This window comes from Chinchilla lanigera, unplaced genomic scaffold, assembly GCF_000276665.1.
Source record: "Chinchilla lanigera isolate Chin_1 unplaced genomic scaffold, ChiLan1.0 scaffold00063, whole genome shotgun sequence".
Classification (NCBI taxonomy): Eukaryota; Metazoa; Chordata; class Mammalia; order Rodentia; family Chinchillidae; genus Chinchilla; species Chinchilla lanigera.
This window is the reverse complement of record NW_004955464.1, coordinates 53,035-78,662: the sequence shown is the minus strand read 5'-3', so window position 1 is coordinate 78,662 and position 25,628 is coordinate 53,035. Positions and strand designations below refer to the sequence as shown.

General features: G+C 34.7%; 1 protein-coding gene across 1 annotated transcript in view; it reads left to right on the top strand.

The window, feature by feature from the left end:
* Window positions 1-25,628, top strand: part of Hook1 (hook microtubule-tethering protein 1) — an 81,520-nt gene that overhangs the window by 50,752 nt on the left and 5,140 nt on the right. Inside the window, exons 13-21 of the mRNA XM_005398478.2 lie at window positions 7,359-7,446; window positions 7,524-7,584; window positions 9,900-10,040; window positions 11,946-12,039; window positions 13,868-13,902; window positions 14,432-14,514; window positions 15,094-15,194; window positions 21,363-21,464; window positions 25,436-25,504. Coding sequence (XP_005398535.1) covers window positions 7,359-7,446; window positions 7,524-7,584; window positions 9,900-10,040; window positions 11,946-12,039; window positions 13,868-13,902; window positions 14,432-14,514; window positions 15,094-15,194; window positions 21,363-21,464; window positions 25,436-25,504 — 774 coding nt within the window. The remainder of the gene's footprint in view (window positions 1-7,358; window positions 7,447-7,523; window positions 7,585-9,899; window positions 10,041-11,945; window positions 12,040-13,867; window positions 13,903-14,431; window positions 14,515-15,093; window positions 15,195-21,362; window positions 21,465-25,435; window positions 25,505-25,628) is intronic.

Sequence of the window (25,628 nt, the reverse complement as noted above, 5' to 3'; positions counted from 1 at the left end):
TTTATAGATTTGCAAATATTGAACCAACCTTGGATTCCTGGAAGGAATCCAACTTGTTCATGATGTATGATTTTCTTGATAATTTTCTGTATTCTATTTGCTAGTGTCTTATTGAATATCTTTGCATCTATATTCATTAGGGAGATTGGTCTGTAGTTTTCTTTCTTGGTTGGGTCCTTCTCTGGTTTGGTATCAGTATGATACTTGCCTCCAGAAATGAGTTAGGGAGAATTGCTTCCTTTTCAATTTCATTGAATAGTTTAAGGAGGGTTGGTATTAAATCTTCTCTGAGTTTCTTGTAAAATTCTGCTGTGAATCCATCCGGGCCTTGGGTTTTCTTTGTCGGTAGATTTTTAATCATGCTGTCAATCTCTTTAATTGATACTGGGCTGTTCAGGAATTTGATATCTTCTTGAGTCAACCTTGGTAATTCGTACATATCTAGGAATCTGTCCATTTTTTTGTGAGATTTCTGTCCTATGAGAGTAAAGATTTTCAAAGTAGGTATTAATGATCTTCTGAATTTCTGTGGAATTTGTAGTAATTTCATCCTTTACATTCCTTAGTGCATGAATCTGAGTTTTTTCCTTCCTTTTTTTAAATAAGGTTGGCTAGGGGTTTATCAGTTTTATTTATTCTTTCAAATAACCAGCTGCTTGATTCATTTATTTTTTGGAGGGTTTTCTTTGTCTCAATTGCATTAATTTCTGCCCTAATCTGTATAATCTCCTCTCTTCTTTGGGCTTTGGGCCTGAGTTGTTCTTCTTTTTCTAAATGTGTAAGATGCAGCATTAGGCTACTTATTTGTTCTCTTTCTGTTTTCCTTATGTGTGAATTCACCGCTCTAAATTTCCCTCTGAGGACTGCTTTCATTGCATCCCATAGATTCTGGTAAGTTGTATTTATATTTTCATTTTTTTGTAGGTATTTTTTAATTTCCTCTTTAATTTCTTGTGTGACCCATTGGTTATTTGGGAGGTTGTTGTTTAATTTCAAAGTGTGTATGGATTTTTTGGAGTTCCTTTTTTTGTGAATTTCCAATTTCATTGCAGTGTGGTCCAGTAATATGCATGGAATAGTTTCAATTCTTTTGCATTTCGGAAGGTATCATCTATGGGCTTGGATGTGGTCTCTTTTAGAGAAAGACCCATGTGCAGCTGAGAGAAATGTGCATTCTGATGTTTTGGGGTGGAACACTCCTTAAAGATCTACTAAGTCCATTTGTTCACGGCTTTGGTTCAGTTCTGTTACTTTCTTGCTAATTTTTTGCCCAGTTGACCTATCTCTTTGTGTCAATGGGTTGTTGAGGTCCCTTATTACAATAGTGTTATTAATTATATGGGTTTTCATGCTTGTTAAAGATTTGTCTTATATAATTTGAACCTCTGATATTTGGTGCATACATGTTTATGATAGCTGTTTCATCCTCTTTCATTTTTGCCCTGACTAGTATGTAGTGACCTTCTTTATCTCTTTTGATTGTTGTCAGTTTAAAGTTTACATTGTCTGCAAACAGAATAGCTACACCTCCTTTTTTCTGGCTTTCTGTTGCATGGAGGATTGTTTTTGATCCTTTGACTTTTAGTCTGTGGATTTCCTTTGGATTAAAATGTGTTTCCTGTATACAGCATATCGTTTGATTTTCTTTTCTAATGCACTCTGCCAGTCTGTTTCTTTTGTTTGGAGAATTGAGGCCATTTACATTTATAGTTATAACCAATATGTGTAGATTTATCATTGTCATGTTATTTACTTGCATTGGAGTCCTACTTTTTCTACCTGTTTACTTGCTTGCTCTTCTTGACGTTCCCTTCCTACTGTTCTTCAAATTGTGGTTAGAATTTTCTCTGTCGAGAATATCTTTTAGTACTCTTTGTAGTGCTGGCTTGGGACTCGTGAAGTTCTTCAGTTGTTGTGGAAATATTTTATTTCTCTGTTGAATTTGAGGGATAGTTTGGCAGGGTACATCAGTCTTGGTTGGAAGCTGTTCTGTCTCAGGACCTGTAGTACTTCCCTCCAAGCTCTTCTCGATTGGATGCTTTGTGCTGAGAAGTCTCCCGTGATTGTTGTGGGCTTTCCTTTATAGGTAATCTGTTCCTTTTCTCTAGCAGCTTTTAATATTCTGTTGTTTTGCTGGAAATCTGGGAACTTGACTATTATATATCTGGGTGTAGTTGTATTGTGGTTGTGGTTGTTTGGAGTTCTGTATGCCTCAGTTACCTGTATATCAGGTTCTGTTTCCATACTTGGGGAATTTTCTGCTGTTATATCTGCAAATATTCTTTTTATGTCAGTTGTGTTGCCTCCTGCTGTTTCATTGACTCCTATAAGTTGTACATTATTCCTCTTTGCCTCATCTTGCAGCTGTTGAATTAACTTTTCCTGGGTCCTTGTTGCTTTTATGAGATCCCTCTTTCCTAGTCACTAGCTGCCATGCTCTCGTCAAAGTCTGAGAGTCTATCTTCAGCTTCATTCAAGCAGTTTTGGCAGCTTTCAGTGGCAGCTTTGTTTTCCTGGAAGTCTCTTAGAATCTGGTTCATGTGTTCTAAGTCCTTTCTGTTTTTTTCATTTAACACTTCCATCCATTGCCTTTGTTCTTCTACTTTCTTATATGCTTCTTCTTCAGACTTTTTGAGCAGTTCTTTCATTATTCTTGTCATTTCATTTTTTGCCTGAGAGATTATTTCTGATCTCATCTCTTCTATGGCCTTATGGAGTTGTTTCTTTACTTCCATTGCAATCATTTCAGCTATTTTAGCCATGTGTTTACCAAGTTGTCCTATGTCGATGTCTCCTGGACTTGTTCTGAGTTGGGTGGAGTTCTGGGATTGTGTTTTAGTCCTTCATTTTGTCATGTTTGCTACCGGATGCAGAAAGCTCAGTTTCCCTCTTCAATGGCTGCACAGCAAAGGCACTAGTGTCCCTAGTTTCCTGTTGGTTGGTTTGCCCCTCAGTGATCCCTGAGAAGCACTACTTAGTCTAGGCTTTTCCGGTAGTTGTTGATTTGTATCTAGTTATCCTAGGTCTCAGAAGTGGGCATTGGTGTCAGCTGATGGCAGACCGTCTGATCCAGCGTCCCCTTGCATTCATGGCACGTGTACGGCCCGAACTCAGGTTGCACTTATGTGATCATCCTGGTCTAGTGGGCCTATGTCCCCAGGCCGTTTAGGGTACAGGGAAAACCCAGACATGAACTGCAGGGTCGACAGTTTGTGAACCACCTGATTGTGTGTCTCCAGTCAGTTCAGGACACATACCGGAGCCAGATTCAGGCCAGATGTCAGCAGTCACAACGTGTCTGTGCCTGCGACCCCCCAGCGGGTCTGGGCACAAGTAAAGCACGGACTTGAACTGCTGGACCAGCAGCTCTTGGAGCACTTGCTTACTCGGGACAGGGCACTCCCAGGGAGAGCTCACAGGTGCACCCCAGGTCAAGTAGTCCCTGGGACTTCTGAGTGAGGACCTCCTGTCTGCCACGGGTGCACGGAGGGCAAGACTCAAAGACTGTAAGGGCAGTGGGGTCCTGGATTGCCCGCTCTGCCCCCAGGAAGTAGATGGCAAATACCTGGAGCTCTTCACAAGTTTCAGCTGGGAACCGTGGTGGTGGGAGTAAAGCTTGGGACTCGAACCATGGGACCAGCAGCCCTTGGAGCACTTGCTCACTCAGTGCAGGGTGCGTGCAGGGAGGGGCCGCCCGCGCATTCCAGTGAGAGCCTTCCCTGGGGCTGCTGAGTGAGAACCTCATGTCTGGCTCTCTCCTTGAGTTTCAGCTGGGAACTGGCGGTGGGAGTAAAGCATCGACTTGATCCACGGGACCAACAGCTCTTGGAGCATTTGCTCACTGGGTGCAGGGCTCATGCAGGGAGGGGCTGCCCACACACCCCAGCTAGAGCAGTCCCTGGGGCTTCTGAGAGAGGACCTCCTGTTTGTCGCGGGTGCACAGAGGGCAGAGACTCAGACTGTAATGGCGGCAGGGTCCTGGGTCGCCTGCTCTGCCCCCAGGAAGTAGATGGGAAATACCTGGCTCTCTCCTTGAGTTTCAGCTGGGAACCATGGCAGTGGGAGTAAAGCACAGACTCGATCCGCAGGATCAGCCTACTTTATATATTTTCTAATAGCCATTTTAACTCTTCTATATCTTTCACTTTTGTTTTAAAAAATATTTTATAGTGATTGTTATGGGAATTACAGTGAGCATTTCACTTGAAACAGTGCATTTGGGATGAATACTAACTTGATTTGGATAGTATATGGAAAACTGTTCCAAAATAGAATCTCTTTCCTCTTTTTGCTATTACTATATTTTCATGCAAATTACCTTTATATATAATAAACACTTTAACACATTTTTATAATGACTGCTTTCTATTATCTTTTAAATCAGAGTGAAGATTAAAAGGATTGAGTCATATTTCATGTTCCTCACATATTTGTGCATCTAGTTAACTGTTAGTGCTCTTTCTCATATTACTATCTAGTATTTTAGCACAAAGGGTCCTTTTTAGTATTTCTTTCGAAAAGCAAGTCTTCTAATAACAAATTCTGTTTTGTTTTGCATTTTTGCCTAATCTGAAAAACTTTTCAATTTACTTTATTGAAAAGATGTTTTGTTGGATGTCACATTCTTCTTTGACAGTCTTTTTCTTTTAGCATTGATCATCACATTGTGTTCCGGGTTTCATTACTGGAAAGTGAGTGGTTAAACTCATTGAGGATGCCATGTGTATGAAGAACCATTTTTCCCTAAAAGTGATTCTTTCACAGAATCACTTTTAGAAGAAGTGATTCTTCTTCACTTTTAGCACTTTGACTGATGTGTCTACATATGGATCCCTTTGAATTCATGAAACTTCTTGGTGGTATCTCCTGAAATTTGGAAAATGGTTACCCATTATTTCTTCAAATATTTTCTCTTTTTCTGGATTTCCCAGTGTACTTGTGTTGGTACTCGTGATGGTGTCCCACAGAATTCATACTCGCTTCATTTTTAATTTTTAAAAAATGTGTTCCTCAGACAGGTTAATTTCAGTTAGCTTACTTTCAAGTTCCCTACTTTATTTTTCTGCTTAACTGTGGTGTTGATTCCATCTAGAGAATGTTTACTTTATAATATTTTTAACTCTATACTTCCTAGTTCATTCTTTTTATGTTTTCCCTCGTACTCTAGTGAATGAGACATTGTCATAATTTCTTTCAACTCTTTATACATTGTTTGCTTTAGTTCTTTGGAGATATTTATAACCTATTCATAATTCATAATCTATTATGTCCACCTACTAGCTGACATTTTATAGCATATTTCAAATTTGAGAATTCATAATTCTCAGGGACAAGAATGCTTTATTCTTTGTTTTGGTTTTATTTTAGTGATATTTTGGATAGTTCTCTAAAACCTGTATTCTTTATAATGTGCAGACAGTGAAGTTTCTGCCAAGTTACGATTGTGACACTAGTCAGAGTTTTTCTTAGATGCCTTTAACCAGTAACTCTTTCAGCCTTTGCTGAAGGACTCAATGTGTATTGAGGAAAGCTCTCAGTGTTCATAAAATTTTTGACTCTGTCTTTGCCTCTTTATTTTTGCTTGCATTGGGCTTCAGAGCTGAGATACTGAGGCCTTCTCAGGTATTTTCTGGGCATATGCAGAGCAGTTTGCCTTTTAGATCTCCAGGAAGTGGAGGCTTTTTCTCAAATCCTGTAGGCTTCCTCTTTCTCAGATCTTCCCTGTGGACTCTGACCAGGCTCTTAATTGTCCCCAGCTGATACTCTAGTCTTCCGCAGCTATGGTGGCAAACAGTTGCCAAGGATTGTTTTAGATATATGCCTCCAGAGTATGGCTTTTCTGCAAAGGAAGTCCTGAATTGGGTCAAATAATGAAAATCTCTTTTTCTAGGAGCTTTGGGACAGGTCAGGTAGTGATCATTTTCTAAGGATGAGGGGGCTTTGTAAGAGGAGCTTTCTGTCCAATTTGCCTCTCCTGGTGGCTAGGAAAGCTCCTGATTTTCATAGCTGCTGACTTTCCAGATTATTCCAGAACTGGGGAGAAGGGGCAGTAATAAGGCAAGTCAAAAGAACAAAAAGTTCACTGTCTTAATGAAGGTTTAGCAAGTTTACTTTAGTAAATACTTATTGCTGGGAATATTGCATGCTTATAATCCCAGCACTTGGGAGGCTGAGGAAGAAGGATCCTTGGGAATTTGTACCTGGGTGACATAGTTCAAGGCCAGTTTAAACTACAAGTGAGATCCTCCATCTCAAAAAAAAAAGCTTATCAAATTATTAAGAGTCTTCGGTTTATTTCTAGAGTTCTGTAACAGTCAATAAGGGCAAGTTTTCTAGAGTTTGCATTGTGTTTATAGAAGAACAGATTTATAGAGGTCCTGTTTCCCTTATGTCTATATTTTATAAGGTTCAGAGATCCCTCAGGCATCTGTAGGCTCTGGCCTAAGTATCCGAGTCAGTTACTCAATTTAGTTAGATTGACTTGAACCATGTAATGCGTGTAAGAAGGCGTTGTTTATTGACCAGGACCATCATATTAAAAGTATGATTTTTATATTCAAAAGTAATTTTCAGATTCTGGGAATATAACTTAAAATACGAGTCTTGTCCAAAGCACAGAGATTTTTTCCACTGGTGTGAACTCTAAAATAATATAGTCAGGCTGAGGTAGGAGGATCGTTGTGAGTTCAAGACTATCCTAGGCTACAAAGTGAGCTAAAGGGCAGCCTGAACTGCATAGGGACCCTGTCTCTAAATAAATAAATGAATGAATGAATGAATGAGTACATCAGTGATTTGAAGTAATAGCATGCTACCTTAAGAAAGGTGTTTTTCCATAATTTATACTTCCAAGATGCTATTTACCACTTTTTCTAGTCAAAAAATAATATCTAATCTCCTGCATGTCTTACATTCCAACCTATATTCTGAATGCTTGGCTTTACCTCACTCATTACTCAAAACACGTTGGCAAGGATATTTACATTGGTATTTCCATTTAGAAACTAAGGACACTAAAAGCTGAAAAGCAGAAAAGTTAAATAACATGTCCAAGATAATATAGTTAGAAAGTGATGAAACTGGAATTTGCACCCTAGTCTCTCTGCCTCCAAAGGCCATGCTCATTGTTTATCTACCATTAATTTGTGAATTTGTACTTTGTTATATAGATGTAATGAGAAATCACAAGCCGCGTGTTGTATAAAGACTATTATTTATGTAACTTATGCAAAGGAAAATTAGCCTTGTAAAACTTCAACATCATTTTTAATGAGATAATAATTATCAGGCTAACAAGTTATTTTAAGCAGAACTGGACAGAATTACATGATTTGCTGATATCAACAATTCTTCTGTAGAGACTGATAGAGCAGCGTGATACTCTGAAAGAAACAAATGAAGAGCTTCGTTGTTCACAAGTACAGCAGGATCACCTAAACCAAACAGGTGAACTTATTTAAATTTAAAATTGGTTTTATTAATGGTTGAAATACTGAAACATTAAATTGTTTTTCATTATGTAGACATATCTGCTACAAAGAGTTATGAGAACCTTGCTGCTGAGATCATGCCAGTGGAGTACAGGTAAATCTGTTTTCAGTGATAATCCCAACTTAATATGAGGGTGTGATTTTTTTCATTTCTTTTTCTCCCTCTTGTAAATTGTTTGATCTATCTTTTTTTTTATGTGTGTGTGTGTGTTATTGACATTTCTCATCTTAAACTTTCTAGATCATATTTTCAGTACTATCATAGCAATTTAAAAATTTATCAGAATTAAAATTTTACAGAATGGCTCCATAACATATTGTAGTTTTTTTAACATGACTTTTTTGTTAGCTTTCTTTTTTTTTTTTTTTTTTTTTTTTGGGTTTTTCTCCGGTACCAGGAACCGAACTCACGACCTTGCGCTTGCCAGGCAGGCGCTTTTTGCCGCTGAGCTAAATCCCCAGCCCCTAGCTTTCTTTCTCTTTAAAATAACAAGACTTTTATTGTCTAAATTATTTTTCTCTTTGTTTGTTTGTTTGTTTGTTTTGAGACAGGGTTTCCCTGTGTAGTTCAGGCTGACCTTGAGCTCACTTTGTAGCCCAGGCTGGTCTTGAACTCACAAGGATACTCCTGCCTCAGGTTCCTGAGTGTTAGGATTACAGGCATGTGCCACCACATCTGGCTATTTTTCTGTTTTTTAACTCTGAAAAATTCTTGCATTCAAATCCAGATAGGTGGAAAAGTACAAGAGTTGTCAATAGTTCAGGAAGACCAAGCAGAAGTTAAATGAAGTACAAATTTTAGAAGTTCCTTTTAATCCAACATTTTGTCTTTTACTTATATTTACTTCTAGATGTTTGATTTACAACTTTTTATTTAGATAGCTTTATTGAAATATTCATCCACTCAAAAATGTACAGTTTAGTGGGTTTTATTATACTCATAGGGTTGCCATGTGATAGCATTCTCACCACTGTCACTATCTTATGAAAACGTTTTCATTACACTGAACAGACCAATAACTATTAGCAGCCATTCTGGGTTCCTCCCTTTCCTTCAAATCCTAGCTCTGGGCAACTAATACCAATTTTCTTGTTAATGGACGTTTTATATATCTAGATTTGTATAGTATGTGGCTATTCATGACTACTACTACTTGGCATATTGTTTACAAAGTTGTTGATTTTCAGTTTGTCTAGTTTATTATTAAGATATAGTCATGACTTTCCTTACATGCTTCATTGATGTGCAGGTTTTGGTTACTAATGTCCTGTTGTTTTGGGTGGTTCACTCATTTCATTTGCACTTATCTAAAAGTGAGGAATCACACCAAAAATTTGTTTCATCTGTTTAAATTTTCAAAATCACATTGTTGTTGCTACCACAGCATTTTAAAAACTCATTAGAAACAAAATTTCACAAACTTACTAAATAACATGTTCTGGTTTTTATACCATCACTTTTCTTGCTAGGTAATAAGGTCATGTGCTGTGTTCTAAAAAGTAAACTTACTGTCTAAAGTTCATGCAATGCAAAGTTGCTCTAATTTTGGAGGTTTAATTATACAATTGAAACTTACAAAATTATTAGAAGACAAAAAATAAAACTAAGGAACCTATAATGGCAGAAATAGTAGATATGTAAAGTGAGAAGAGTTACATTTTTTATTTAGTAGTCAAATATTTGCTAAAATTAATTATTTTTTAAAAAGCCATGTTAGCTTATTTTTTATTTATGTTGTTGACATTTAGAACAAAAAATTGGGATTAATTGAAATCAGTTGCTTTTGAAAAATGAGATTTAAGAATGTAACAAGTAGGAATGTATTATCTTTTTATTTGATACTAGATAAAAATTTATAGCTTCATTTGAGTACTAAATTTGCCTTAAGAATGTATATATAAATCCTTAATAAGATTCTCCTGAAAGATATAGCCACTGATTGCTATTATAAATCTGTACTTGAAAATTTTAGACAAAGTACAGTTTCTTAAAACTTGCATTTTGAGGGGCTGAGGATTTAGCTCAGTGGCAAAGTGCCTGCCTGGCAGGCACAAGGTCTTGAGTTTGATTCCTGGTACCAAAAGAAAAACAAAAACAAACAAATAAAACTTGCACTTCATTTATAAGTATATACTTCCTTTTGTGAATAGTTTCTAAATTAATACATTAAAACAATTCATACTCTGTCTTTGGGACTTGTGTAATAATCATTTAATATTCTGTGCTGTTAATAATTTACTGTGTTTTAGAGACAGTCTTACAGTGTACATAATTTTTTCTTAAGGTATTTGAGAGAAGCTCTGAACGACTTTTAAAATAATAGCTATTGAGTGGACATGCATTTCTTTTTGAAAGAATATCATGACTTATTTTTAAAGTTTTGAAACAAATTTACTTTTCCACATCAGAGAGGTGTTTATTCGACTGCAACATGAAAACAAGATGCTTCGATTACAACAGGAAGGTTCTGAGAATGAGCGCATTGAAGAGCTACAGGAGCAGCTGGAACAGAAGCACCGCAAGATGAATGAATTGGAAACTGAGCAAAGGTGACTGCTCTTTTCTCTGTAACTGCGGACTGTGGTGATTTAGTGTCCTAGCCCTGAAACCTTCATCCTCAGAAGTAGAAAATATTGCACTAATGAATGAGCATTATCTAGAAGTAGTTTGCAGTTATTTTCTTGTTGGTAGTTTCTCACTATTGTTCACTTTACTCTATGACAGTGATTCATTTCAATCATATTATAAAGCATGTAGATGAGGATACATTAATTTCAGCAGACTTGGTTAACAAGGCCACTTATTCTTGAATTTCATTTAGATGTCTTCACAAATGACAGGAAGTTTAACAAGTTATTAAATGATAGTTTAGCTTCTTTTGCAGTCTAACGCAAAATGTATAGATTGTGGAGTCAAGCTTAAATCCTACTTTGCTTCAATTCACTAATGCTTTGTTTCTGAGAAAGTTATTTAAACTCACATTCAGTGTCTTCAGGCTATAAATATGGGTTGTTAGGAATATTTCAGATAATGTACCTAAAGCAGATGTTACATTTCTTTGTTACCAATAATATGCTCAACTATTCTTATAATAATAAAAATGTATTATATTTATGTAGTACTTACTATGTACCAGATACTTTTCAAAGCCCTTTTTTGATATTAACTCAGTAATTCTTCACAATAACTCCGTGAAATGATCGAGATTATCTCTTTTCTGTGGATAAGAAGGCTGAGATAAAGGCTGTTACCTTATTGACAGTTATTGTAAGTTCTGTATTTCACATGTGAATGTTTTTGGACTTTTGAGTCTCTACTCTTATCCACAGTACTAACCTACCTCTTGTAAATGGCACACTTATTATAAAGGTATTCGGATTTATTTATTCAGCCTTCATTTTGTTTGATCTTAGAGGTCACCAGGAATTTTAGAGATAGTTGAAACTTTTTCCATAATTAATACATATACTGTCACATAGACAGTACTAAAAGAGAAGTCACATTTTAACTTTCTGAGGAGAGGATTAACTGCTACTGTCTTGTTAGCACTGGATTTATTAAATTTCAGCTTTTAGAGAATTTATACAATATGATAGATGTCAACAGGTAGTTAGCATACTACTGATAACAGTAGCGAATTATATCAGGCAGAAATTTGTGTCGTATATATGGATACCTGTTTGTGCCTGTGCATATAGAGAAAAGAGGAGAGGTACTAACTCTTTATTGTAACTTCTAATGAGGATAACTTCTAAACCAAAGAGTTTTAAAGAATGGAATTTTGCCAGGTTAAATTATGGCCTAGTTGCTAGTGTCAGTCTATTTAATTCAAATCAAGAGTCATGAAGTCATGGTTGAAAATGGTGAACTGTCTTTTCTCCCAACACATTGTGAAATCTGAAACAGAAAAAGGAAACTTAACTTTCATTCATTAAAAATACAACTGTAGAAAAATTGAACAGTTTTCTAGTTTTTCTACCAGTGAGTAATAGTGCAGAAATGTTATGGTTTTTCATGGAAATATAGTCACGTGTTTTGAATTTAAAAATGTGAGTATATATGCTTGCAGGGATTAAAAGTCTTTTTTAGCTGGGCGTAGTGGCACACACCTGTAATCCCAGCACTCAGGAGGCAGAGGCTGGAGGATTAGTGTGAGTTGGAGACCAGCCTGGGCTGCAAAGTGAGTTCAAGGCCAGCCTGCACTGCATAGCAAGACTCTGTCTGAAAAAGATCAAAAAAGAAAATCCTTTTTAAAGTATTTCCTTAGGAAGTAGTCTAAATCTTACATATTATAATTAGTCACGGATATTTGGTATACATTTGTTATAGGAAATCAATATGTATATATATATATGTGTGTGTGTACATGTGTATATATCTAAATTGGATGAATAGAGCTTTATAGATCATTAACTTTCAATACAATTAATTACCTATGAGTTATGTTAAAATAGGCTTAGCAAAGAGCGCGTCAGAGAATTGCAGCAGCAGATTGAAGACCTTCAAAAGTCTTTGCAAGAATATGGCTCCAGGTCTGAAGGCGAAAGTGTAAGTAATTTAGAACCTATAATGCTGTGTATAAATTCTCTTAATGGTCCCTGATACCCAAATTAATCATGCACTTGAAAGTGCTACTCTTATCATTGAGGGTACCCTTAAAAACCCTATATATCTCTGTAACAGGTGCAGACATTTTTGCCAGCTGGAAGCAATACCATTATTGGTTTGATATGAGCACTACCACATTGGTGGTATATATTATAAGGTGATTTCTATTTCTCTCACTTTAACAGATATACCTAAATTCATGACTTTTGTTTTTTTTTTTTCCCCTGGTACCGGGAATCGAACTCACGACCTTGCGCTTGCCAGGCAGGCGCTGTGCCGCTGAGCTAAATCCCCAGCCCGACTTCTGGTTTAAAGTATGATACACTTGAGGGCCTCAGAACTTGCTGGGATTCCAACAGAGGTGGCCTGAAAAAAGTCCAAATGACAATCAGTAATCACAGTTAAGGAAATCTCTTAATAGGAAAATAGAGAATTAAAAAACAGAAAAGTTTCAACCAAAAGATCCTTCCAAGAAATGGAACACACTAACATAAGAGGAGCCTCTGTGCAGTATTGCAGATGTTGTCCCATATTGCTTCCTCTCTTCCACACATGCTCATTTGTATCAGCTTTCTGATGGTTTTTGGATGACACTTAGTGTGAGGGTACAGATAACAGGGCTCAACAAGAAATCAGAGTTAGCCTAAATCTCAATATAGCTGCCAGTTTTATAACTTGATTGCCCTATGTGGAAAGGAAAGTAAATACTGTTGAGAGAGGATGTATTTAATTAAAAATGGACCAAAGGTAGGGCTGGGTTGTGTTGAAGAGAGACAGATTGATTGAGATTAGACAGAATGGTGATTATGCCTGTGTTGCTAGTGGAGGGAAAGTAGCATAAGTAGAGATGAAAAGGACAACACAGAGAGTTGTATTTTCTTTCCGTCTTTTATATAGTTTCTGTCTTACATATACTACATGATTTTCTCTTTTTTCCCTTGGGGACTTGGGAAATAGAAATCACCTCATTCATGGGGCCATTTAATATATGCATATATATGGTATTGTACCCTCTCTAATACAAATATGTTTAGCCACATTAGGGAGTACTTTAAAATGGGCTTTAGGGGAGACAATTTGGCTTGGAGTCTTGTAAGGAGTTTTGTTTCTTTATATTTTATTTTTAATTTATTGGTGTCCAAGTTATATTTCAGATTATATATTTAAAACCCTGCAGCTATTTAACAGATGTAGAACTGCCGTGACAGTCTAATAAATTATTCTTTATAAGAATAAATTTTGTGCTTTAATTTTTTAAGGCAAAATTGAGTTGCTTCACTTCGATGTTAGCATAAAAATGCTTGTATTACTAATGATAAAATTTATTATTAAAGATAAATCTTAATATTTTTAATTTGAATGATTCTTTAAAAATTTAAATGTTTGGGGGCTGGGGATTTAGCTCAGTGGCACAGCGCCTGCCTGGCAAGCACAACATTGTGAGTTCGATTCCTGGTACCGGGAAAAAAAAAAAAATTTAAATGTTTGATACTCAGTATATCACATTCAGCTTGTATTTGCTATTGTTAAGTTCGTATCATTTTTATTGTGCTCAGAAGTACTTTTTCTTTCTGTCATTTTACTCTTCTTTCCTATTCTTTCTTTAAAATGTGAAAGCATACCTAAAGTTTTATGCTTTTAAAATATAATTAGAAATACAAAATTTAAAAACATTTACAATTTTACCTTTAAAAGGAGATAAAAAAATATCTGGAAAATTCATCTTTGTAAGGTAGTGACTTTATAGCAACTGTTTTTAATTTTCTAGTCCAGCAAACTAAAGCAGAAGTTGGAAGCTCATATGTAAGTAAAACTGATATTTCATTTCAAATATCAGAGAGGAGGGGTTGTTAAAGCTTCTGAAATTAACTTCACTTTTCAGATTTGATGAAAAAAGCAAGCCACTCTAATAATGATTGAATGTGCAGCATTGCCACCAGAAAGTGAAAAGGTTGTTAAAATTCTCAGCCTGTCAACTGTCCCAAACTCATGTATTTTAAAATTGATAACATCATTTGAAGAGTTTAACAAAACAGACAATTGTCACTAGTGGGTTTATGAACATTAAACCTATCAAATAGTGCCTTTATCTGCCTGGGAGATGAGGTTGGCAGGGAAAAGCTTTTTAACACCTTTACCATCCATTGTGTACCAGGCAGTGTATATCCTCATGACAGCCGGGGATGTTAGGCAAGTACAGTTTCCATTTTACATATGAGGAAACTAAATATCAGAGAGTGATGTGTCCAGATTCACAACTGGTAGGTGGCAGAGAACAATTTTCATCCTTAAGTCTGTTTGACTTGAAGTCCATCCTCTTGCCACTACTTAGGGAAAAACTAACAGAAGTCCATGAAGAATTACAGAAGAAACAAGAGCTCATTGAAGATCTTCAGCCAGATATAAATCAAAATGGTAAGTATTTGTAAAAATTTGGGTCAGACTGTATCTAAAGATTTATCTTCTTTGTTTCAAAGACGCAAAAACTATGTATATAAGTCATTTTTGCACAATGTATAGGCACACACAAAATAGGAATCACAATAACATACAGTGCTGAAATAGGATATGATCTAAACTTAAGAAAAAAGTGTAAATCTAATACAATGAACTAATTGATATATAGGAGTATCAGACATTATAAAATGTAATAGAATTAAAACTATGGAAATGTGAATAATTTCAAATTAGATTAAATGGATCTTCAAAACAATCACTTTTATGGTTATGTTTACATTTGAAAGTTTATTTGCTTATTGAAATAATTGATAGAAAAATAGCTAGGTGAAGGAGGTTATAGATAATAATTGAACTACAATTATTAGTTGTAGTTCAAAAGTTTCAGGTAAGAATTCACTATAAGAAGAAATAGTTTTTCATTTAAAATCTCTTATTGGTCTTTTAAAAAAGAAGTTTGATAAATACAATTTTGTTCAAGGATGCATTATTTTAAGTAGGTAATCATGTTTCATTTTAATTTCACAAATACTGTAGTACAAAAGATCAGTGAACTTGAAGCTGCCCTTCAGAAGAAAGATGAAGATATGAAAGCAATGGAGGAAAGATATAAAATGTACTTAGAGAAAGCCCGAAATGTGAGTGACCTATTTTTCAGAGCTCTAGCCCATTGTGGCCCATGTTCTAATGAGGCATGTTTCTCCTGATTGTACTGCTCCTCTTCTATCTGTATCCAGTTACTTTGCTTTTCACTGCCTTGTCTTGCCTGTCAAATTTTTGTGTCCTGTCAGTCCTCATATTCTCTGTCTTGCTCTCTAATCAGACTAGCATCGGATAAGATAAACACAGCATTGTATGGACAGCTTAAATGCTGACTGTAGTGACCTCACTAGGGAAAATGACTGGTGCAATGTGTAGGCCCTTTGCTTCTTTGCAAAATAAACATAGGATTTTTATTTGCTAAAATTTAGGTTTTTAAACTCATTTGAAATTATTTCAGCTTTTACTCTTGATTGAACAGTGAACATTCTAGTGCTGATTAATTTTTTTTCCTTAATATATGTATAAGTGCTATTTTCATAAAATCTTATTCCTTGAATACTAAATATAAGCATTATTTCTTAGATTAATATAGTCTTTCCTATTTATTGACTAAAAGAAGAGTTTCTGTTTTAATATTTAAATCTTCGATCTATTTTGACGTTACTTTAGTGCATGGTGGTAGACATGGGTCTAATGTTAGTCTTTGGCATGTGGAGAGCCAGTTCTTCCAGCACCATTTATTAAAGAGGCTATCTTTCTTCCAGTGAACATGTTTGACCCTTTTGTCAAAGATAAGCATGTGTTTGTGGTTGTGGCTGCATCTTCTCGTCTGTTCCATTGATCCTCAGATCTCTTTTTTTGCCAGTACCATGCTGATTTTATCACAGTAGCTTTGTAGTATAATTTCAAATCAGGAACTGTAATGCTTCCTTCCTTGCCTTTGCTGCCCAGGATTGCTTTTGCTATACTGGGTCCCTTCTAGTTTCAGATGAATTTTAGGAATGTTTCCTCTAGATCTGTGAGGTAAATCTACAGGAAGAGAAAGTAGGTAGAAATCTTGAAGACATAGGGGTAGGCAGAAAGTTCATGAACAAAAACCAAATTGGTTTTTGAGTCAGTCCTGTCAGTCCTCATATTCTCTCAAATTGGGAAATACTACTTCAAAGAATCAACAACTGGGATCTCATTTTATTGAAAAGTTTTTGCACATCAAAAGAAATCTCCCACAGAGTAAAAAGAAAATCCACAAATTGAGAAAAAAATTTTAGCCCATTGTCCCTCTGACAAAGGACTTCTGTCTACAACATATAAAGAATTTTTAAAAATCAGGCCCCCAAAATTCAGAGATCCAATCCAGAAATGGGCATCTGAGATGAATACACACTTCTCACATGAAGAAATACAAATGGCAAATAAATACATGAAAAAATGTTCAACATCATTAGTCATTCGAAAAATGCAAATTAAAACAATACTGAGATTCCATTTCACCCCAGAAAGACTGGCTATCATGAAGAAATCAACCAAAAACAAATGTTGGAGGGGCTGTGGGGAAAAAGGAACCCTTCTCCACTGTCGGTGCGAGTGTAGACTGGTGAAACCATTGTGGAAATCAGTGTGGAGAATCCTCAATAAACTAAGATTAGAGGGTCCATTCAACCCTGAGTATTTTTCCAGAAGAACTGAAAACATAGCACAGCAATATATGTGTACCTATGTTTATAGCAGTGCAATCTGTAATAGCTAAATCTTGGAAACATCCCAAATGTCCATCAACTGAGGAATGGATAAAAAGATGGGGTATTTTTATACAGTGTAGTATTACTCAACTATAAAGAGAGATAAACTCAAAGCCTTTATAGGTAAATGGATGCAATTGGAGACCATACTCGTGAGTGAACTGAATCAGACCCACATGTGTAAACATTGTATTGTCTACCTAGTATAAGAACCTGAAAGCGTAAATAAAATCTGAAAGGTACAATAGATACTGTGATGGGAAAGAAACTGCTCAAAAGGAAAGAACAACTGGGATGATGGAAAGGAGAAAAGAAAGAAGGAAAGGGAAAAAAATATATATATATATATATACTTATACACAAGATAGCTAAAGTAATTGTACTACTAATTTCTGTTGGTTTATTGAAAGGAACAGTTAATGTTTAATTGTTTGATCAATCTTGCATGCCTATATCTGATAATATGAGCACTACTTTAAAGATAGCAATATGCAGTACAAGAATCATTAATTTCCTTTTTTGAAATTCTGTATCATTTTTATTGTTTTGTGTTTTTTAAAGATAAAAACCTTAGCAAAACAACAATGAAGACAAAATCAAAACAACACAAAAACAATGAAATGATACGTGACCTCAAAATAGAATGATAGGAATTAACAAGTGTTACTACATTACACACTGTTGCTCAGTCCACCAGACATAAGAATGTAAGACTGATCAAACAAAGACAGTAGCAAGTAATAATAATTTAAAAAAATTGAAAATGGTGCAGAGCTTGACCATACAAGATGGTAGGAATTCAACAGGGGGTCTTATACTGCCTGTTGTTGATTTCAGATGAGTCGTTCTGATTACCAGATTGAAGCGTGCAAAATTGCTCAAGAAAAAAAATTTTAAGCATTGACTGTTCCTTTCAATAAAGCACAGACATCAGCAATATACCTATCCCAGCTATCCTTGTATGTACATATAAATTTTGTTTTTCATTTTAAAGAGAAAAGAAAAAAAACCCAAAATAACAAAACAAATACATAAACAAAACAGCAGAGAAAACAGTAAAAATGATACAGAATTTCAAAACATGGTGATAGGATATTAGCAATGGTTGTTACATTACATAATGTTTTCTTCGAACTGATTTCACAAATAACCAGATATAGGCATATAAGATTGGTCAAACAATTACACATTAACAGTTACTTTCAGTAAACCAACAGATACTAGTAGTACAGTTATCCTAGCTATCTTGTGTATACATATACATATTTTTTCTCTTCTTTTTCCTCTCCCCTTCCTCATCCCAGTTACTCTTTCCTATTTGAGCAGTTTCTTTTCCCTTTCACAATATCTATTGTACCCTTCAGATTTTATTTACGCTTTCAGGTTCTTATAGTAGGGAGGAAATATACAATGTTTGCACATGTGAGTCTGATTTATTTCGCTTATGAGTATGGTCTCTAATTGCATCCATTTACCTATAAAAGCCTCTAATTTATATTTCCTTATAGCTTTATAGCTAAATAATACTTTATAGCTGAGTAACACTCTCTTGTATAAAAATGCCACATCTTTTTTATCCACACCTCAGTTGATGGGCATTTGGGTTGTTTCCAAGATTTAGTTATTACAAATTGCACTTCTATAGACATAGGTGCACATACATCACTGTGGTATGATGCTTTCAGTTCTTCTGGAAAAATACCCAGGAGGGGAATAGCTTTGAATGGGACCTCTAATTCTAGGTTACTGAGGAATTTCCAGACTGATTTCCACAGTGGTTTCACCAGTCTACACTCCCACCAACAGTGGAGAAGTATTCCTTTTTCTCCACAGCCCCACCAGCATTTATTAGTGGTTGATTTCTTGAGCTATTCTTTCTGGGGTGAGATGGAATCTCAGTGTTATTTTAATTTGCATTTCTTGAATAACTAATGTTGAACATTTTTTCATGTATTTATTTGCCATTTGTATTTCTTCATGTGAGAAGTGTGTGTTCATCTCAGATGCCCATTTTTGGATTGGTTCTTTAAATTTTTGGAGGCCTGATTGTTTTTAATTCTTTATTTGTTCTAAATAGGAGTCTCTTGTCTGAGGAACTATTGGCTAAAATTTTTTCCCAATTTGTGGGTTTTCTTTGTGTTGTTTTGTTTTTGTTATTTTGTTTTTGTTCTTTTTAAAATAAAAAAAAAAATCAAGAGAATTTTATGAGGCAGCTTTAACATAGTTATAAGTCTGACTTTTTAATGTTTTAAAACTTGTGTAATATTTATGAACTAAGGTGTAACAGAAGATGAACCCAAGTTTTCAGGACTTCACAGAATTAGTTTACTCTATGATCACCTCGAGTTAGGTTGTGAAAGGAGAAGGGTTCAGCTCTGTGCAGTCATTCCAAGTACCAAGCCTGCAGAGGTTCTGCCTTCTTCAACACAGGGGCCCCACGTAGTCCACATAGTAGATGAAAAATAGTATAGGTTGCAGAAACAGTACGTGATAGATCCGGCCTGGAGATGGCAGAAATTACATTCCCATTTCAGTGGCAGAACTCTGGCACATGGCCATACCCAACTTGTAGGGAAACAGACATAGCACAACTCTGGAAGTAGACTTGATAGAGATCTATGCACTTTTTGCCGCAGTTAAGTTTCTTCAATTACAAGAGTATAAATCCTTATCACATAAAATATAAAGCTAATTACTACTAATATTTTGGTGTATTTTCTGAATAGTGCATTTTTATGTTTATCTTCCTCATGACTGATTATCATGTATGTGTGAATGTATATATATGTATATCTTAAAATTCTACTTGTTTTCTTGTGTTATATAATTGTGTAGTTTAATATTTTTTGAGCATATAATATTTAATTGTAGGGGATTACTACCCTTTAGTCATTACCCTGCAGTTGGGAATAGTTTTTATTTCCTTTATATTTTTGTTTCTAAAAATAAAGAGTATAGGGAACCTATTTATACAGAAAGCTTTCCCCTGTTTTGGGTTATTAATTTTGCTTCCTAGAAATAAAATTAATAAAGGATAAGACTGTAGTAATGATACTTATTAAGTATTTAGAAATGATTTTCTAGAAGGACTGTAATTAATTGAAAAAAATGGCAGTAAATCCTTTATGTTCAACATCATTGAGTGTTATTAAAAGATAATTATTTCACTGAGTGTTATTTAAAAGATGATTGCTTTGATAAACATTTATTTTCCTACATTATTTGAGTACAGATGTTAAAATAGTGGTTAAAATGACCTATATCCACTGTAAAAGAAATCAGGAAATATAAAAACATCACAGCCATATCTTTTATCATGTGGGGATTACAGACTGATTTAACTTAAATGACAATTTGAATTCTGTAATGTGATCTGTTGTGACTCTGTTAGGCAAGGTGCCCTGTCTCTTGTGATCTGCTAGATTCCCATCTTCCATAGTGTGTGCCTGGCACATATTCACATTCAGGAAATAGTTTATGAATCTGTAAACCCAAGGGAAAATTTGGTATCTTCTATTTTTTTTTTTTTTTTGCTTTACCTCTGTAAATATAGATGACATTTTCCTATGTCATTAAATAATTTTAAATCTTTAACAATGTATTTATATTACCTTGTACAGATGTCCTTTATTATTTTAAATTAGAAAAATATACAACCATAATAACAACAACAAAGACAAAAACAAAAAAACACAAAAACAATAAAAAGATACAGAATTTCAAAACAAGATGGTAGGAGATTAGCAATGGTTGTTGTATTACTTATTGTTATCTTCAAAGTAGTTGCTCAGATTACTAGATACAGGTATGCAAGATTGATCAAATAAACATTAACTGTTCCTTTCAATAAACCAATAGAAATTAGTAGTAAAATAATCTTAGCTATCTTATTATTGGAAATATAGTTTTTGCTTGTAACTCCTACCTTTCTAAATTGGTTTCATAACAGAACACTGTCCATATAGTTTTGGTTGCAATTTTCTGTTACATTCTGAACAAAACCTCTTTGACCCAACTTTTAGTCATTTACATACATGATTGAGTACTCTAATACTTGGAGGTAAAATCACTAGTATCCATTATATTTATCTGATACACTAATTGCACTTGACATTTGAGTAGATTATAGTAAAAGGAATGATTGCTATGAATTTTTTTTATTCTTTGTAAAATGAGCATATTCTGCTATGTTACTGAATTCATGTTGAATTTTTAAAATTCACCATTAAGATTAATATGGAAAGGATTATTTTAAGAACTCAGTGCCTAAAATTTGATGAAAAGGCTAAAATAACTGCCTGAGTGCTGAGCCTTGGAAATAGGAAGTTTGATTTTGGGGTAGAGATCTTCCCATTTTTGTACTGAAATTTTATATAATTTCTTGCCTCAAATAGTTATTTCTGTTATCACAATAAAATTATAAATGACCTCCTGGTACTCTGTGGATAATTTTCTACTTTATGTAAAGTTTTATATGTGTTATATTTTCAATGCTTTAAATATAACTTTTTTTCTCTCAAATAGGTAATAAAAACTTTAGATCCCAAATTAAATCCAGCATCAGCTGAAATAATGCTACTTCGAAAGCAGTTAGCAGAGAAAGAGAGAAGAATTGAGATTCTGGAGGTAAAACTTCCATATTCATACTTATCTGCTCTTAATTATTCTGTGGACCCTGGTAATTAACTGCTATCATATGTTGCCATTAACATTGTTTTATAAAAAAGTTTCAGGTGTTGATATTTAGCACTTAGTGTGTTTATTACAAAGCATATCACTACCTCATTAGGTTTGTACATAGCAGTGTTTATCTATTATTTTTGTTGCCTTATAGTTCTTTCCTTCTATAACAGCTAATCATATGCATATCCCTGACTTTCTAATAGAATCCTGCTGTCATGCTTCTTTTTTAATTGGATGAATGTGATTTCATTCACAAAACTTGAAAAAAAAAATTGAGCTTATCTTCTAAAAGAGATACTGTGTTCACTCAGTTAACCACATTTATTTTATCTTTTCCCTGCTTCCCACCTGAACCCAAACAGACTTAGCTGGCATGTTTAGGAGAAGGTGATAAAGAATCTCAATAATTCCCTGAAGTAGTGACCTATTATCATACAAAGTTATATTAGTAATGGAATGGTTTTGTTGGTATTTTTGTGCTAGTGGTTCTATCATTTTTATGAGCTTGGGTAAAAGTGTCAATATATACTTGTATATTTTAGATTTTATACTTGGTCTTGTTCTAATTTATTTTGCAAAAAATTTGACAAAATTATTATTATTCTTAATACTGTGACAAGACTTGCAGCTATATACTTCTTGCTTGATAACATGTTAATTGTAGAGGCATGTTGAATTCTGTGCTTGGGCCCTGAAATTCTCAGAGATGGGTAGTTGCTTTCTTTGTATTACCCTCTTTTTTTTTTTCTTTGTTCTGGGAATCGAACTCAGGACCTTGCACTTGCCAGGCAGGCACCTGTACCAGTGAACTATGTTCCCAGCCCAGTTGCTTTCTTTTTAAATCAACTAGGAATAGATAAAAAAAACCATTCTATTCATATGTCTTTTTTGTGGCATTATTTTTGAGCAGTATGGGCTGTGGTGGAAGTATTTTTGTTGAAACTTAAATTTGTCTAGCGGCTACACTATATTGATGTGCATTTGCTATAAGCGCTTGCTCAGACCATGTGCTGTACTGGAAAAAGCATTGGGAAGGGCCATCTGTCTGAAAATAGGCTATTGGTTCTTCGAGGCCTAACCCAAGTATCTTTTCTTCTGTTAAACTCTCCTTGTATTTCTTAGACAAAGTTTAGCATATCTCTCTATAATTGACCCTATGTACTTGGGACTCATGAATTCATTGTACAACCCCCCCCTTTTTTTTTTGACACATGTCTAGATATTTTGACAGCAAACTCAATATTTTACATTTCTGTATCCCCAGTTTAAATATTACATAAAACAGAGATCAGGATTGTATATAGTTTTATTAGTAACCTAAAAGCATCACTTCTCCTTTCTGATCCTCAGTCCTTACTTCTCTAAGAGTGACTTGACTGGATAATCTGAATGTCTTAGTATTGCTGTTTGCTTCCTATGGACAGCTAGTGAGAATGTCCTTCACTGCTGATGTTTGAAGTAGGTTCCCTAAAAGTATGACAAAATGTGCTCTGAGGAGAAACTTTGTTTTATTTAGAGCATATAAGCATTTAATTTTTGTGTATTCATCTGTACACACGCTATGAAAACAAGAAGAAGAAAAATAGTCTAAATAATGGAGGCTATTCTGTGTCTCCCTCTCCCTGTAAGCACATTTCTACGTGGAATGATGGGGACCTGACTCACATTACCTCCCTCCTTTGTGCTTGGTTCTTATATGGTTTTCTGTATTATCAGCATCTTGCTGAAGGAAGATGAAAATGTTTCAGGGTTATGAATTTATTATATGAGCCTGTGACAGCTGGTGTTTAGGAGAATTATTTAATTCAATTGATTGAATTATTTAATTCAATTGAATTATTTAATTCATTTCAATTGAATTATTTAATTCATTGAATTATTTAATTCAACAGAATTAAATATAGCTAATTAGTTGTAGTACAATGATTAGGGAAACAATATCTCTACAGTTGCACAGAAAGATGACCATAGGGAATCTAGTGTACAAACCGCCAAGAATTTTTTTTTTTTTTTTTTTTTTTTAATTTTAAAGAGTAGGGGCTAGGGATTTAGCTCAGCGGCAAAGTGCTGCCTGGCAAGCACAAGGTCGTGAGTTCGGTTCCCGGTACTGGAGAAAAACCAAAAAAAAAAAAAAAAAACAAAAACAATGATACAAAATTTTAAACCAAGGTAATAGGAGAGTAACAATGGTTAATACATTGTGTATGTTATCTTCAAAGCTCAGATTCCAAGCCATATGTATGAAAAATGGATCAAATAAGCACAAACTTTTTGATGAACTAAATAAAATTAGTAGTATAATTATCTTAACTGTCTTGTATATTTATATATATATTTTTTCTTTTTTCCATCCTTTCTTCCTTTCCCCTGTTTCTCCACCTTTTTGAACAGTTTCTTCCCATTTCACAGTATCTATTGTACATTTTGGATCTTATTTACTCTTTCAGTTTCTTACATTAGGGAGACAATATGATGTTTACACATGTGAGTCTGATTTATATCACTTATGTGTATAGTCTCAAACTGCATTGTTTACCTATAAAAGTCTCAAGTTTATCCTTCTTATGGCTGAGTAATACTCCATGGTATAAAAATACTGCATCTTTTTTATCCACTCCTCAGTTGATGGGCATTTGGTTGTTTCCATGATTCAGCTATGACAAATTGTGCTGCTGTAAACATGGGTGCACATATATTGCTGTGGTATGATGTTTTTGATTATTCTGGGAAAATACCCAAGTATGGTATAGCTGGGTTGAATGGAACCTTTAATCTTACTTTTTTGAGGAATCTCCAGACTGATTTCCACAGTGATTGTAGCAGTCTACACTCGCACCAACAGTGGAGAAGGGTTCCTTTTTTTTCCCCTCATCCCCTGCAGCATTCGGTATTAGTTGATTTCTTGATGATAGCCATTCTTTCTGGGGTGAGATGGAATTTCAGTGTTGTCTTAGTTTGCATCTCTCAAATAACCAGTGACGTTAAACATTTTTTCATGTACTTATTTGCTGTTTGTATTTTTCATCTGAGAAGTTTGTATTCATCTGATGCCCATTTTTAGATTGGGTTTTTTAACTTGGATTGGGATCTAATTTTTTTCATACTTTCTATGTTCTAGATAGAAGTCCTTTGTCTAAGGGACAATTGATACAGTCTAAGGGACTATATTAATTTTTCCTACTATATGGGTTTTCTTTTCACTCTTAATGATTTCTTTTGATGTGCGAAAGCTTTTTAATAAGGTGAAATCCCAGTTATTGATTCTTTAAAGTATTTCTCATGCAGTTTGGGTTTTGTTTATGAACTGTCTAAAGCTCTGTCTTCAAGATAATCTATCTACTTTCTCCTCCAGTAGATGTAGTGTTTCTGTTTTAATATTTAGATCTGTGATCCATTTTGACTTTAGTGCATGGTGATAGGTCTGGGTCTAGTTTTAGTCTTGGGCATGTAGAGAGCCAGTTTTTACAGCAGCATTTATTAAAGAGACTTTCTTCCAGTGTACAAGTTGAAAAGCCACCAAGAATTGAGAAGAATTTGTGCTAAGAATAATAGGTGGTAGTTTTTACTACCTCCTCTTTCTCCTTAGTTTTGACTCTTCACAGGTGTAACTTTGTTTTGATACCTAAATCAGGTTTTTTTCCCCTCAAGTTATGAGTGATAGTAGCATAAGAAGCACTAGGAATGTATATTGTGTGTGTGTTTTGAAATCACTTTCTACACGTAAAATTCCTGAGGTACTTAATATTCACAATTATGCATGTGTTTTTGCATGATTCTATTTACATTTGACTACTTTATGTGCCTCCCAGACACATTCTTTTATTCTTTAAACAGTGAGATAGTGAAGAAATGATTCTGTTTTGGATAATAAGGGGAATTTGAGAGATTTTAATTTTCCTTATACTTTTTTGCAGAGTGAATGTAAAGTAGCAAAATTCCGTGATTATGAAGAAAAACTCATTGTTTCTGCCTGGTATAATAAGGTGAGTTGAAGTTTAGCCAATGATTAGATATTTTGAACAGGGTTTATCAAACTTTTTTCATCAGGAACAGTGGAAGGAAACATTGTGTTACATAAACCAGGGCGCAAACATATATATATATATA